Here is a 15,272-nt window from a genome sequence, read left to right on the forward strand (position 1 = left end):
AATCTTAGTTGTCGAGATTTGAATTTAACTTGGGTCTGTTGTGTATTTCCGTGTGTTGAATCCCTAACAGCGGCCAATTCAGTGTTCTCACACAAGGATAGCGCCAACATACAGCAGCACATTAACAGCAGTAGCAGCAACAGCAGTCTCCAGGAACCGTGGAATCGTTTGCATCGCACACCACCAACCTTTCCCACGCCACCGCCCTGGCTGAAGCCTGGGGACTCCGAAAGGAGCACCTCAGCAAGCTCGCTTGAGAGAGACAGAGACTCAAACAAACCAGATTCAGCCAACAAAGACGATAAAGACAGGTGGGTTTGATGGAACGTGACTCCTTCCACCCATATAAAGATAATCTGTGTTTTTACTTGGTTCCGGCTGCTTAATTATATGTATATTCTTAGTTACCCTCTAATCTTTGAATAGATTGTTGGGTTTGCCCACTCAGTAATTGAAAATTTTAAAAAGTGGGGTTGACTTTTAAATTGAGTTATGAACATCTTCCAGCTTAAACTGGTTCAGGTTCAAACCATTATATTAAAATACAATAGAAGACAAATACAAAGAAAGAGGTGTGGTACTTCATTCATTCTTCAATCCGGAGTTAACAATGGTGACAGACACTCAATTTAACCCTCTTAAATATATATACCGGTACTTTCAGAATTAGTGGCTGCTCCTCTTAAACAAAAATGTCTTGCTTCACTGGAGACGCTGTATCAACAGGACAATTTGCAGCATCAAACAGCTTAAACTGTTTCTTTTCTGGTTTTTCTTCAAGGGATTCTGTAGAGAAGCGTCATTCAAGCCATGCAGCCCCAGTTCCTGTGAATTCTGACATCCTTCTTGGTCACAGTCGGCCCCCCGATCACCATCGAAACCCTCTGCCGCCTGCTGTGGGAGAACCTCAGAGAGAGAAGGAGAACAAGGCCAAAGAGAGGGAGCACTCAAACACTTGGAAAGACAATGGCACAGAGGACCACAAGCTCAAAGACAACCAGTATGGTGGCAAGGACACTCCTGTCATCCACGACAGCAGGGTGTCAGAGGAGAAGGTGTCCAACAGGGGCTCGGCCTCACCGTACCTGCGGCAGAGCAGCCTTGAACGACCCAATGGTGGCCTTAGTCTGGAGGTCCCGGAGAGGAAGGTGCAGGTGCACCAAAAGAAGAACAGTGAGGTGACGGTTAAAGAGGAGCAGGATGGAGTAACAGAGAGGACCAGTGAGCCCCCCTTACAGGCACCCATAACCCCAAACCTCCACCCCCCCTCCTCAATACCTGTCCCTATGGGTATGACTGGCGTCCACCCCATCAACACCGTCAGCAGTCTGGAGAGAACTCGTGTCGTGGCGCCCTTCATGGGTGTCAGCCCCATCCCAGGTGCTGACAGATTCCCCTACCCTTCGTTCCACTGGGACCCAATGAGGGACCCTTACAGGGCCCTTGATATTCACAGACGGGACCCTTTGGCAAGAGACCTGCTGCTAAGGAATGACTCTTTGCACCGAATGGCTGCGCCTCGCCTTTACGAGGCCGAGCGTTCCTACAGGGACCGTGAACCTCATGACTTTAATCGTGACCACTCTCACCCTCTGGCACAGGAGAGAGCACAGCTAGAGGAGCGGGAGCGCCTCAGTATGCTAAGAGAGGACTTTGAGCACGGGCGACTGCACCCCACAATGCATCACCCTGCCCTTGATGGACATTTTCCCCAACCTGCTCCAGGCCTCATGGCTCCGGGGCTCCCAGGCATGCATTACTCCAGGGTCAGCCCCACAGCTGCAGCTGCTGCCACTGCAGCAGCAGCCCATGTGAATGGTCTCCTGAACAAAACACCACCCACAGCCGCTTTAAGCGCCCCACCTCCTCTTATACCCACACTGGGGGCACGACCCAGCTCACCCAGACGGACTACTCCTTTACCCACAGATATCAGAGACAGAGCAGGTCACAAAGACATCGAGGCCCGGTGAGCTGACCTATGCCCTGTGCCTCGTTAACACTACCACCGAGCCCTTATTTTTTGGTTTTTCTACACAAACAACAGACATTAACCATTGAAGAAATCCCGTTTTCTAATAGTGTATTTTTGTTTGTTTTATTTGGTTTTTGTGGTGATTCTCTCTTACTGTATAGTGAAGATATATGGAGTAAATATGAACAGTTTGGAAATGTACAGCACTGTCCGAGTGTGTAAGATAGTATGTACAGTTGCTCGCTCTATGTGGATTAAAGGTCATGGCAAAAATATGCAAAGTGGTGTTTTGAAAGCTTTACTTTGAGCACTTGTAAATAGAGGCATATTGCGGCAGTGATTGTGAATGTGCTTTTAATCTCATTGTCTTCTTTCAAACATGGTTTAAAGCAGCTGATTGGCATCATCCCAGAGCTCATGTACTCGACGAGGTCTGGGCGGTATGACCTTCCATTAATATCCCAGCTTAGTTCAGGCCATATTACAATACTTGACGTACATCACAACATTTCAGCCACAAACGCAATGTAGTTGACGTTATAGCTAGTTATGTTGAACAGAAGTACGCAGACAATTTCAGGAAATAACACATTTTGTCGATGCAACATTTAAAATGACAAAAAACAGTGGATATGAATGTATGGTGATTAAGTAAAATCCAAAATCGTCGATATATGAATCGATATACTGCCCAGCCCTGTACTCAACTATGCAACAAATACCAGCCATGCGCTTGTCTAAGAGCCACCACTGACTATACCAGTAATTAAATAATCTCTCCATAACTCAGACGTTGCGTCTATTGGGTCAATGCAAAACACTGCAAGCTTTAACGGAGTGTTTTATGCAAAAAAAAAAAAAGAAGAAGAAAAATCTGGATTAAACTAAAGTGGTGTGGTGATTTTCTAGAAAAAAAAGTGACAATCTTTTATGGTTTGTTTTTCAACTCAACATTTAAGATTTTTGAATTAATGTTTTGGTTAAATGTTTCACAGAGTCTGTGTTGGCGGAATTGAACCCAAAGTGTAGCATTTTGACAGATTTTTAATGGGAAATCTTTGCAGCAAAACTATTTCTTGTTTCTCTAATCTTCTTTCAATCAGTTCTGGGGAGAATGCGTCCGAAACACCTCATCAAATTCGAAAGGAATGTACATTACATGTTTTGAAAAGGATTCTCTTGGTCAAGGTGTGTATTAAAGTGCTTTCATAAGTTGTACCTACAAAATCCATAAAAAGGGAAAAAAACACAATACGGACAGTTTATTTCTAACAACAGAGATCTATTTTAGTAGTCCACGGAAGGTTTAGTTGTGCGCTTCAAACTCTGTGATATGTTGTGCAGTGTTTTTTAAATAACATAAAATCCCCCGGCCCATTGTGCTTAGTCAATGCATATTGCAAAAAAATGTTCAAGTTTTTCGCTGTTTGCCATGTACAGCTCATGTATAAAGGTGATAAATCATGAAGCGACTGAATCTTCAGCATGCTCCTTATTTGTGTTATGTAAATGGTGCCATGTTATTAAAAAATGTGTACTAACTCTGTTTATGGGGCTTTTATTCCTCCCGACATGCGGTCACGCTTTAATGCCCAACTTGATTTCCTCTCACACTGGAATAAAAGATGTTCCAATAGCTTGTAGAAAGATAAGCTAATGATTGAAATACCAATAATTATTGTCAAAACTATACAGTACCAATAACATGAGGTCGTTGTGTTTTATTTGGATCTATGCATTTAAAAAGATTGTTTGCACATTCAGCCCAAGTAAGATAGAAGTAGCGCTGACTACACAAGCACCAAGTGCCCCAGTATCAACACTGCTGTGACAGTCGATCAGATCCAACAGAAATCGATGAGCACAGTCAGCTGAACCAAAAAGGGTCATTCTGAGGCTTTCTAAGCACATTTTTCTTGCTCTTCCCGTGTCTCTGCAGTTTCTTTGGTTAGCCCAGGGCCTCTCTGCATCTCTCATCTGGTAACCTGACATTTCTTGGAATTCTCATTATTCTGAACAAATTCAATATTAAAATGTTGCAAATGTGCATTAAGAGCATTTCACCTTGATAGAGGTCAGTTGTGTGACACACAGCACTTAACATTCATATATGACTGCTGTTGTAGTGTTATTCTACTTGAGTATTTCTATGGATTAAAGCATTTCTGTTATTCTTTTGTTAATCACAATGTGCAGTTAAATTGTTATTTTCAGTCACCTATTTGATTAATACTATAAATTATTTTATAAGAAGCAAAACCTTGAATACACAAATAATTATATTTGAATAATTTGAAGAATAAAATATATTTGAATAAAAATGATTGACCCCTCTGATTAGATGGCTAAATCTTTCATTTTGTGCAAAGATTAGGTTTCCCCTATTTTGATTAACAATAATTATAGTCATAATTATTTTTGCATATACAACGCATTGTTGGAGTACATTAAGTGTAGTCCCCGTCATGGGACCGGCTTGGTATTTGTTTCTTACCAGTATGAACTGGAAATAGCACGTTTTAAATTCTTGTGACCAACTGGAATTAAACTATAATTCAGGCCTCAAACCAGCAGATGGAGCTAAATAGCTTGCAATAAAATCTAAAAAGGGAAAGTCCAAGTAATCTCGCCTTGTTGCGATGACGGAATCATTTAAATTTGGTTTATTTCTTCTGTAATAATAATAATAATAACATGTATGGGAAATGTAGTGATCCAAAATACTCATAAATAAGCGGCTAGGTTAATTCCTCTTTCTTCATCTCTCTGGAGCCCATTCAGGTCGTTTCAACACAGTCACGTGATTCACCTTCCAACTCTGCATCACAGGTTTGGATTTTTTTCCCCCCCCACCCAGCTATTTTTAGAACTGTCTAATCTAAGCAGTGACCAGTGAAATTCCTGAAACGCCTGCGTAAACTGCATTTAGATGTTGCAACAAATCCTTCCTCCAGTGGACAGAAGCTGGTTTCTCTGCAGGTTTAGAGAAGAGTGTAGAACATCCATTACATGTTGCATCTTACACTTGCAGTCACCGCCCAGACAATTTCAGCTACATAAAAGATGATTTGTGACACATTTCTTTTTTCCCCAGAATACCTCAATTGGGAGTGAATATTATTAAACAATGGTGGAACTAACCGTCAAGTCAAAGTGGTCAATAAATAGTTGTTTTCACTGGCTGTGACTGAACAAATGATCTGATCTCATCAGAGATGTGAATGATTTGCAGTCACATCAAATTCAATGATGAAAACATATTTGTGAGTGTAATTATACTATTTACAATTTGGACTACAAACTAACCTAAATCTAGTTAGTTGCCCCCAAATTGTATGAGAATAAAAATAAAATGTTGCAGGAAAAAAATGAAATCGTCGGGCAAACTATACAATGCACACAATTTAAATAAATGAAAGTGTTTCCAAAGAGAACTGCAGATTTAACATTATTCTCAACATGATTACTCTGAAGAATAGTTTACTCTATCACAAAATAGCTAAATGAAAGAAATAATGTTATACAAAGTAAGATTTTTCCTTCACCAGGTGCAGGAATTTGAAATGGGCTGCAGAGGCTTTTTCTGCATCATATTAGCTTAAATATAAGACAACATTTGATTTAATTCAGGTAGGTTGGTGCTGCTAATTTCATTCTGAAATTTTGATCAATACTTGTCATTTATCTAAAATACTGAACGCAAGGTGGCAGCAGTGAGAGCTGAAGGGGAGACAAAAGAGGCAACAATGACGCCTGTCATGTCACGTGATGTGAGACAGAACAACCAGTCTGGCAGGTTGACTCTGGCCAGCAACATGTGTGCAGTGTGTGATGACATTGGAAAGGATCCACTCAACATGCATGTTGTAGAACCGGAAGAGCAGCTTGGGCGTTCTCGTGTTTGAGCTCAGTTTAGAAGCGAGTGCGCCTCGGCTGCGTCAGGCTGTCTGAAGCACCTTTCATGGATGCCATCTGTGCCTCCAACTACACCTGTTGTCATTGTAAACGGGGCCTAATTAAAATGGCTCTTCAAATTCTAGTAGACATAGAATCTATCAGAATGGCAACATGCTCCTGCTCTCCCATACCTTCATGTTGCCTTCCCACTATCACTGAAATCTAAATGACAGGAGTTTACAGCCTTTTCTCTCTGTTGACAACAGCTGTGATCATATTTAGACCAGCATGCACTGCTCATCCTACTGTTTAGATAGGGGAAACACCCCCAGTCATTTATTCTCCTGAGAAAAATCATACCAGCCCATAAACATCAGTTCACCATTACATCATCAGGTCTGCTGGGATTAAGCCAACGCTTTTGCCTCGTTCATTCCTGACTGACAGGATGGAGGCTAATGTTCAATTCTGCAAAGGAGATCAAAAGAGCAAGAGCTGGCCTCAGATATGAAACGCCGTATTAGAGGATCCTTCCTCCCATTGAACCCTGAGGAAATTAGCATAATGATTCAGACGAGCAGACTGCGTACAAAAGCATCTCTAACAGTGACTTCTGAAGCTGGTCGGAATGAGACACGAGCCACCAAACAGCTCCGAAGAAAGGTCACAGGACTTGAAGTCGGCTTTAACTACATAAACATACAGTACATTAAGTTCATTTTGAAAAGCCAGGCTTCCTTTTTGACTTAGCTGTTTAGCTTCTTGACCCGAAAACAGACATCTGAAAGCTTCCTGTTATACAGAAACATGTGTTAGCATGATTTTAGCATAGAGAGAATAAATAAGCTCTGCCTTCTTGTATCATTTAATCAAAACTAGGACAGGATGAAGACGCTGACTCCAGGTGGATATTGTAGAAAGGGAGGAAATATGACAGATGTGTGACCATTTTGCCAGGAGCAGGTTGCCCTTAAAAAACTGAGCAAGAGCAGCAAAAGAAGACGAGCTAGGGAGGACGTCACTTCACTTACAATTATTCTGAGGGAGTTAAACGCTTTACCATCTGGGACAGGTTAGATTCTGCATGACAGCGGTACCATGGTGGAGGCAGCACCTCTCTCTGCACCAGTTCCTGAAGGACCTTAGAAGAAGCAGGAAAATGTGAAGAAATCCCAGAGAACAATCTGATCCATTGAAATCTTCTCTAAATACTGACCAGGATATGTATATGTATGGTTGGTTGTTGTTTGTTTTGCCAGGATGGCCTGAGGAACCTGTCCTGCACCGAGATGCATATTAAGAATCTATTTTAAAAATGAACCTGGAACCCGCCTGCTGGGGAACCTGCAAATAGAAAACAACCCCAATAACAAGAATTAAAAAAAAACAAGTGAAAACACTTACATATGGGACATATATGGATGGTATGCGGGTGTTGCAGGTGAGGTTCAGGAGTCTCCCTCCCCTCCCCTGAACGGGTCCCCACAGTGGAGGAGTCAACATGGGGGGATCCACACGCCTGCTTCTTATCCCGCTGATAATAAGAAGAGGCCAGGTGCTGCCGGGGCCTTCCAGCTACCTGCACACTCCTCTGCATTAGTTTGGGGTTTCACGTGTTTGATTTGAGAATCTTTGCCTGGGCTTGACAATCACATCATCACACAAGAAGACTCCTCACCCACACAAGAAGAATCATCACCCACACAAGAAGAATCATCACCCACACCATTTTCAGCCACATCATTCCCAACTTGATTTTCTCTAGAGAGACATATATTAGAACACAATGAGGCTAAATTAAGTCTTTCAAACATTATAAAGACAGCAAAAATCAATGCGGTGAATAATGGATAAAGGTCCTGGCTTCACTGTGTGTGTGTGTGTGTGTGTGTGTGTGTGTGTGTGTGTGTGTGTGTGTGTGTGTGTGTGTGTGTGTGTGTGTGTGTGTGTGTGTGTGTGTGTGTGTGAGCCACCATTGAGCCACACTGTTAAGAGTTAATGGTGGCAACAGGTGAAGTCTGCAGATGAAGAGTTGGACAGTTTATAAAACCTCTGTCACTCTTACCTGAGCACAAATAAGAAAAGAAGCAATTTTCTATTTGTTGTGTATTTAACATGGCAATGTGCAAACTCTCACTGTGTTGCGTATGTACAAACAAGTAGTTTTGTGGAATTATGGAATATCGTATTTAACAACTTTAGATCTATTTAATTAACATTATTATTCATGATGGGCCACTTGTTGTGCAGCCAGCACAAAATGAATCAGTCAAAAACAGTCAAATTCAACGACATTAAAGAAGATTCATGCGAATATTCACGGAATAATAAATAGAATAAATCAGAGCCAACAATAAAAATAATACTCCAAATTTATGATGCTGTTAAATCTATAACTTCTGCATCTTGGTCTCTTAGGCCAGCTGGAAGTGCACAATTTAAATAGAGCCAGAATTTTGTGGGCTTTTTCCTGAACATCTAAAAGGGAAGGTCACTGACAGCTGTCCCTGACATCAGTTGTGTGGCACACGCCGTAACAGGGATTACTTCATCCTGTTAAATCTGCACCCTGCCCTTTGCCCTCTATCTTGCCACTAGGGATGATACTGCAGTGCACAGGCACACACGCCCAGCACAACACGCAAGATTTCATTGAGACAGAGAGACACGCATGTCTGGTACATCACTGCAGGGGCGATAGAGACGACCCAATCATCTGAGGTCGTGAGATTCCATTTGCCAGGGTTACACTTTATCATTGTGACCTCCTGATGACATGACATGGCAGGTTCCAAATACAAATAACAGTGTGAAGGGCTGAGCTGGGCTGAGCCGTGTGAACGTCCAGACCCTGGGTCTGTCATCACAAAAGCACGACTCGTCTCTCTTGCTCATCATTCTGGGGTGGAGCTGCAGCATGGCCCTGACGGCGGGAGCAGCACCTGATTGCTCTCTAAGCATGCGAACCTCCGCACCCCACCGGTGTTAGAATGAGTTCCATTCACCTGTAGCGCCGTTTCTGCGGCGCAGAGCTAAGTGCTGCTGTTCCTGCCAGATGAATAAATTGTCATACAGACTAATGGGCTTTACCTCACTGATCCATTAAGCCAGCCATACAGACCTGCCCCCACCTGAGAGGAGAATCTTGCAACAATGAAACTCAAAACGTGACGTACTCAACGCAGAACCTCTGCAAAACCTCCCTCAAGTGCGCATGGAAAGGTCAAACAGGTGGAAAAATGTGAGTGGGATCAGGTAAAAACCTGTGGGATACACAAGAGGTCAGCTGGCAATGAGGAAACTTGTATTGATAAAAAGAGAGGCGAGGTCTAGAAGGTTCCCAAAGCTCCTCTTCCTCTCAGACTGGAAGATAAGGACAGTTTACAAATGAGCGGCGGAGCAGCTTGAGGAGCCCTAAGGAAAATGGGAGAAGCGGACAGTAATCATGGGACTGCTTCATTCCATGACATGCAGGCTGTTCCAGGCGACATACAAATGCGGTCAGCGTCTCCACGCTGACACATTGATATTTTGCCTCTCGTTCCATTCCTGTTCAGTGAACGTGGCTCAACAGCTGCACATTTAAAGTTCAGGACTGCCAAAATTCATAAGTCTCAAAAGAACTGTTTTTTCTTAGAGTAACTGTTGTTTCTTATTTTCCTGTGAACCAGAACCACCAAAGCATAAAAACATGCTGCATTAAAAGCAGCCATTTCCTTCAAATTTAAAATCTCAAGACTACATTTAAATCTGTGTTCATTTAAAGACAATCTGAAAAAAACTGCACTGCTTTCACAAGTGGCTGAAGCTGCTCAGTCATTCATCTGAGGGGGCGGTAAAAGCATACATTTATATCGCAATCTGTGTAATTTTTTACATCTAAAGTGCTTAAATTGTCAAGGCAAACCATTTAATGCACTGCTGGGCCAACGGAGCTCACTCTTCATGCATATGCATATTGCTCTCTCCCCTACCCAGAATTCCCCCTACAACCTTCTCCGAAACTGAAGTTTCTAAAAGCGGCGGAAAGCTTAACATCTGTGACAGCGCATCGTGCAGGAGACCCGCGCTTTTCGAGACCTCTTTTGTTGGCAAGGAGCAAATCATATTTTACAATATAAATCATCCTGCATGCAGCCAGCTTAAACTGTGTACAACCAGATAACGTTGCCAAGGAAACCCTCCTGGAAAACCAACAAAGCTTCTTTCTTTTTTTTTTCCTCCTGCTGCGAAGGCCTCCTTGATCTGTGCAAATATTAATACCTTTCCCAGGCAGAAGGGAGGGAGCTGGGGGGAGTGAGGCAGGCACAAATCCCCAGGTGCAGCAAAAAACACTACTCTCCCTTTAGCTATTTGAATGAGAACAGAGGTTAAAACAAATGTCACAAATGGATATTGAGCTGGGAGGGGGGATGTCTGATCGCACCGCACATTAATTCAGTGAGAACAGCATTCGTTCAAAAATGCTGAGAACTGCCAAATGTATTTCTAATATGCTTTTAATGAATGTGCCATCGCAGAAGCCTCATTAACGTATACATCTCTCCACGTCTATTCATAGCACAGCTTCAACTGCCAAATCACTTGAACAAACCTGGCACATGAGAACCCCCCCTCCCCCCAACCCCACCCTCCCTCCACATCCCAACATGCAGAACGGCTGAGAATTGTTTCAGCCATTGACCGAACTATGCTTGGGGGGACTTTCATTCAAAGACATCAATAATAACAACGGATATCCACTTGACACTGCAGCATCGCCGCTAAATGCTTTGGTCTTTTTATTGACCACCTGTCATCAAGTTGCAGTCAGTCGTCAGCACATGTCCAATAATCTGGTATTGATTAATGCGAGTCAAAATCATCACATTAAAGTTTATAAATGGTGTAAAGGGTGACTGGTCAGAATACAAACATGCCTCGTGGAATTTTTCCTGGGGTAATTTTGGACAAAAAGGATTCGTCTTAGCTAGCGTCACAACAATTATCCTCCAAAGTAAAGGAAATGCATGTATTTAAGATTTAAAAAGGCTCAGAAAATGTTGAAAAGAATAGTCATGTCGTTCCAGACAAAGACTATAATCTGGGAGGAACTAACTGTGCTGGTTACAATAAATAAGAGTCAAAATAGTTGGAAAGATGGAAAAAAGGGAGTTTTATCTGGGTTCAAATCAACAGCTGCTGATTCCTCCTCCAAGCTCAAACAAGGCTGCCTTTGTTCATTTCATGGACTTTTATTATTCAAAAATACACAACAAAAAAATACACACTAAAAGAAAATAAATGGTTTTCACACAGTTTACAAACCATCTCAACAGAGATCTTTATACAGTATTAGTACGTGGATTTCAAAGCTACATTAAAGGTCATTAGTAGTTGAGCTCTATAGTTTTCCATCAGGTGACTACTAACTAGAAGACTACATGGCTGATCCTCATCTACAATATACGGGATTTCTCTCACCCTCTCAAACACAAGTGGAAAAAAGGGACCGACATTGTTTTTGCTGGCTCACCGAGTTCTTGGTTCCCCCCATAGTCGGGACATTGAACCTGCCAGGAGGACTGCTGGCATGATATGATATGGTATAATATCTGTGCTACTGTCACCTCCTCTCACGTCACAGATGAAAAACACAATGCCGGGAATTTGGGAGCACTTCAAGTGTAACGACCCACAGCAGTTCTCTGGTTAGAGCACAGTTATGTTATTATATGACAGAGCATCAGGTACACATATAAACAGGTTGAATATCCACTGTGTTCAGATTAGATACGTTGACAGCATTTATACGTACAGAAAAACTATTTCTTATAAAAACAAACAGAAATCAACGCACTAAAAGTTCAAGAACATGCCTTCGAAAATAATCCAACCTTTGAGACAATGATAACATCTACAGAGGGATAATTATGAGGGATGTAGGTGTTGAAAATCCTTCATTTGATCCAATAGAGGCAGCTAGAATCAGGTTTAAAAGCACACTGGTGGATGAGTTATGACAAGTCAACGGGGGTAAAAGGCACAATAGAAGTTATTCGATTCCAGCTGGGAGCTGTAAAGAGGTGAACCAAGGAAGACTAAATTCAGGAATAAGGCAATAAAAATCTTTGCTTACTTCAACATCAGAGTGTATTGTTTGTTGTCTAAAATAAAATAAAAAATAGTGTTATAGAGGCTAAGAATCCTAAAATTAAGGAGTAATAAGTGCAGCTGAAGACTGACCCAACATTTCCATCCAGAGCAGACGGAGCGACAGGATGTTGCAGTTGAAGCTTCTCATGCACAGCTCTGTCTGAGCTCAATGGCCAACTGCTGATGCTCTCAGCACGCACGTCCAGTTGGAATAAAAACTGACACAAGCATCCCGAAATGGATAGAGTGACATGTTTTGGGGATTTTCAACCATCCATCCAAATGCTGGGGCCACACTCCTCATAACGATGTCAGCAAATTGATTTATAACTTTCAAGGCACGCTCTACCTTACTGGACCCTTGAACTCTTCAGACAAAACATTTACACTATTTTCTCACTGAGGGCAAAAGCACAGCAGTTGGCAAGCGAATTACGATAAACACAATCTTTTTGAGGGAACTTTCCTCATATCCTTCATTAAAAAGCTCAAATGATGCTTCAGACGTGCCACAGGACTTCATATGGAGCACAGAGAGAAGACTGACGGATGTAGTGGTTAGTCCTGAGTGAACACTAGAATGCAGCTCATCTAGCACTAGCATGCATGAGTGTTTGTAGACAGGTGTGCTTTAGTGGTAACATGGACAAGAAGCCTGTTAACAGCCACACAAAATCATAGGCAACTGTTTAGTGAACCCTACAGTACAGTTGTCCTTGGATGCCTACAAGATTGCAGAGGGAGGTTTTACACTGGTCATGACGTGATATTCCAGCCAATTACCAGTAACCTGCCCCTCAGGTCTCTACCAGCCAATATTGATCCCTTTCTCCACTCCCAGTTTAGACAGCGGTCAATTGGTAAAACAGAAAAAAGCTGAAGCACATAGATTTTTACACTCGGTCCGTTATTTCACCATTTGTTATTGATATTGGGATTATAATTTGATCAATTGCATGAAATGCTCGATAATATGTAAAATATGATCAAATCACTACATTTGATTCATATCTGTGCCCCTATGCTCACCCACAGCTGCAATTCTATACTTACAGGCATGCATAAAGCTGGCCAATCGGGGAGGGGGGGCAGAATCTGCAGTGAACACACAGCAAGGGTCATCTAAATTATATATAAAAACTCATTCTCCAATGTACAGTATCATATGTGGTTTGACCATTCTAGTTTATATTTATGTTTCAGTGATAAAATCCAGAAAGAAAAATTCATAAAACTTTTAAATGTGTATTTGATAAAAAAGTTTATGTGCTCTGATGCAATCCCCCATATTCTCCTCTCCTCTCTCCGTAGCAGAAAGCCAAAGGAGTTAAATCCTATTGATGACAAACTAAAGTCATGTAACTGAGTCCATCTCCAGCTCCGGTTCTGGCTGTGTTGGCTGTCCTGCTCCTATAATCCATTACCAGTCTTGTTTGAACAGTCTCGTCTCCAGAAGAGGACAGGCTAGACAATCGAGCCATCCCGGTTCTGTGCAGGGATCATCACGGGGACCGCACCCATGCGACTGAGGTTGGGCCCAGCCATCTTGGTAGAATTGGGTGGGGGCAAAGGAACGTGACTTGGAGGTTTCTCGTACTCCTCTGACGAGGGAATTTTGTTGTACTGGGGCTTCAGTGCATATTCGTGCAGGTTGGAGGGTGACATGGAGCCCAGGGAGGAACGCTGGCTGCCCATTGTGAAGCTGTGTGCCGTTGAAACCCGACTCTTAGGAGGAGGCACGTCCTCTCTGGAGAGAAACAGAATTTCATTCAGATAAACCATTGTTCTAAGGTGATGGATGCTAAAATAAACTTTTACAGGTGCATGGTATAGGGAAACATGGAATATGTCTGCACACCTCATGACTGCAAATAAAGAGAAATACGGTAATTGGTTGAAAGAAGAACCCATCACATTAACAACTAATACGGGCCAATAATCCACTTACATGCTCAATCACACTGAATGGGAGGACTGGGGATTCAGAACCACAGCACTGTGATGTGGTTTTTCAGCCAATATGGGTTTCTATGTATACCCGACAAGACTCGTGGTGCAGCTCCCTTTGTCCTATAACATGGGCTGTAAGCATGGCTGGTTTTAGACAGAACCATTCTAAGCCCAGTGGTTGTACTGAGCTTGTGGACCGGATGGAATGTTGGGTCATAAACGTCAGGTGGGGGCCAGTGAGTTGCAGACACAACATGGATCACAAAGCAAACAAAGCTTTCAAACCGATGACATCAGCTGTTTATTTTGAGAAGGAACTGCACTGATGGACAAAACCCTTTGTCATTGAGGCTGTTGGTGGTACTTTTGCCTGTGTGTGTGCGTGCGACAGCGTATAACTGCAAAAATGGGCCCTATGACTCCAAAATCTATCATTTTTTTTTCTTGATGGCATTATCTCTTTCTCTCAGGGTCACAGCACCCTCCCCGTGACCCTGTATCCCAGCTGCTTTTGGATGAAGGCAGGGCTCTATGTGAGTATTTGGGGGTCCGGTACTTTGCTCAAGGGTAACTCAGTAGTACCCTGAAGGTGTCCTGGCACCACCCCCCACTGTAAATACACATTTCTTAAAGTACTATGTATAGAATAATCAAATGACCTGCTAACCAAAAAGGATGTTTCTGTTCTGGGAAGGTTTCAAAGTTACGCTAAATGTCAAGATTCCAAGAGCACCTGATCTCGTTGCAGATTTCCTTCTCATACTTCTTCCTGTTACGTGAACGGTAACAGCAGAAGAGGATGACGGCAATAATGATGAGGATCAGGAGAACAGAAATTACAGCTGCCGCAATGACGCCGCCGTTGTTGGGGGCTGTATGACAGAGGGAAAAACAAGGATAGGAGGTCTAATAAATATGTTGCAAACAGATCAGAAAAACACATTTGGAGTCCAAATATCACAATGATACACTAATATGACTAAAAATGTCCAAAATGTACGACATAATGATTGAAGGCTTTGGTGTTTATGACTCAAGATCCAAAATGATTAGATTTTTAAATATATTTTTGAACCACTTTTAAACTGCAGAGAGACTCAAAGAAAATATGAACATGTATAGAGTATGTATAGACTGACATGTGAGCTCCACTGTTTAAACACTTGGTTGATATTAGTCCAACCACGTTGATAAAGAGGACAATAAAAAATGTAAGGACTAAAAATGGCATTTAATGTGATTAATTAATGTCTCATTTCAGTGCAACTCATCATAAATTTTGCTAGTGGATATTGGGAAAGAAGTTGAGGGAAAT

The 15,272-nt window shown here is 42.2% G+C and overlaps 2 protein-coding genes across 13 annotated transcripts in view; one reads left to right on the top strand and one right to left on the bottom strand.

The window, feature by feature from the left end:
- The window catches only part of auts2a (activator of transcription and developmental regulator AUTS2 a), a 284,512-nt gene extending 281,000 nt beyond the window's left edge, over nucleotides 1–3,512 (top strand). For 8 of the 12 annotated variants that reach the window (XM_029848293.1, XM_029848299.1, XM_029848296.1 and 5 more), the window contains 2 exons: nucleotides 59–311; nucleotides 782–3,512. In XM_029848293.1, the coding sequence (XP_029704153.1) occupies nucleotides 59–311; nucleotides 782–1,973 (1,445 nt within the window). In that variant the 3' untranslated portion in view covers nucleotides 1,974–3,512. The remainder of the gene's footprint in view (nucleotides 1–58; nucleotides 312–781) is intronic. The other 4 variants (XM_029848305.1, XM_029848297.1, XM_029848298.1 and 1 more) reach the window with 1 other exon arrangement.
- Nucleotides 3,513–11,090: 7,578 nt separating this feature from the next.
- The window catches only part of cxadr (CXADR Ig-like cell adhesion molecule), a 28,473-nt gene continuing 24,291 nt past the window's right edge, over nucleotides 11,091–15,272 (bottom strand). Inside the window, exons 6-7 of the mRNA XM_011619762.2 lie at nucleotides 14,691–14,829; nucleotides 11,091–13,754 (exon numbers count right to left, since the gene is read on the bottom strand). Coding sequence (XP_011618064.1) covers nucleotides 13,472–13,754; nucleotides 14,691–14,829 — 422 coding nt within the window. The 3' untranslated portion in view covers nucleotides 11,091–13,471. The remainder of the gene's footprint in view (nucleotides 13,755–14,690; nucleotides 14,830–15,272) is intronic.

This window comes from Takifugu rubripes, chromosome 15 (genome assembly GCF_901000725.2).
Source record: "Takifugu rubripes chromosome 15, fTakRub1.2, whole genome shotgun sequence".
NCBI lineage: Eukaryota > Metazoa > Chordata > Actinopteri > Tetraodontiformes > Tetraodontidae > Takifugu > Takifugu rubripes.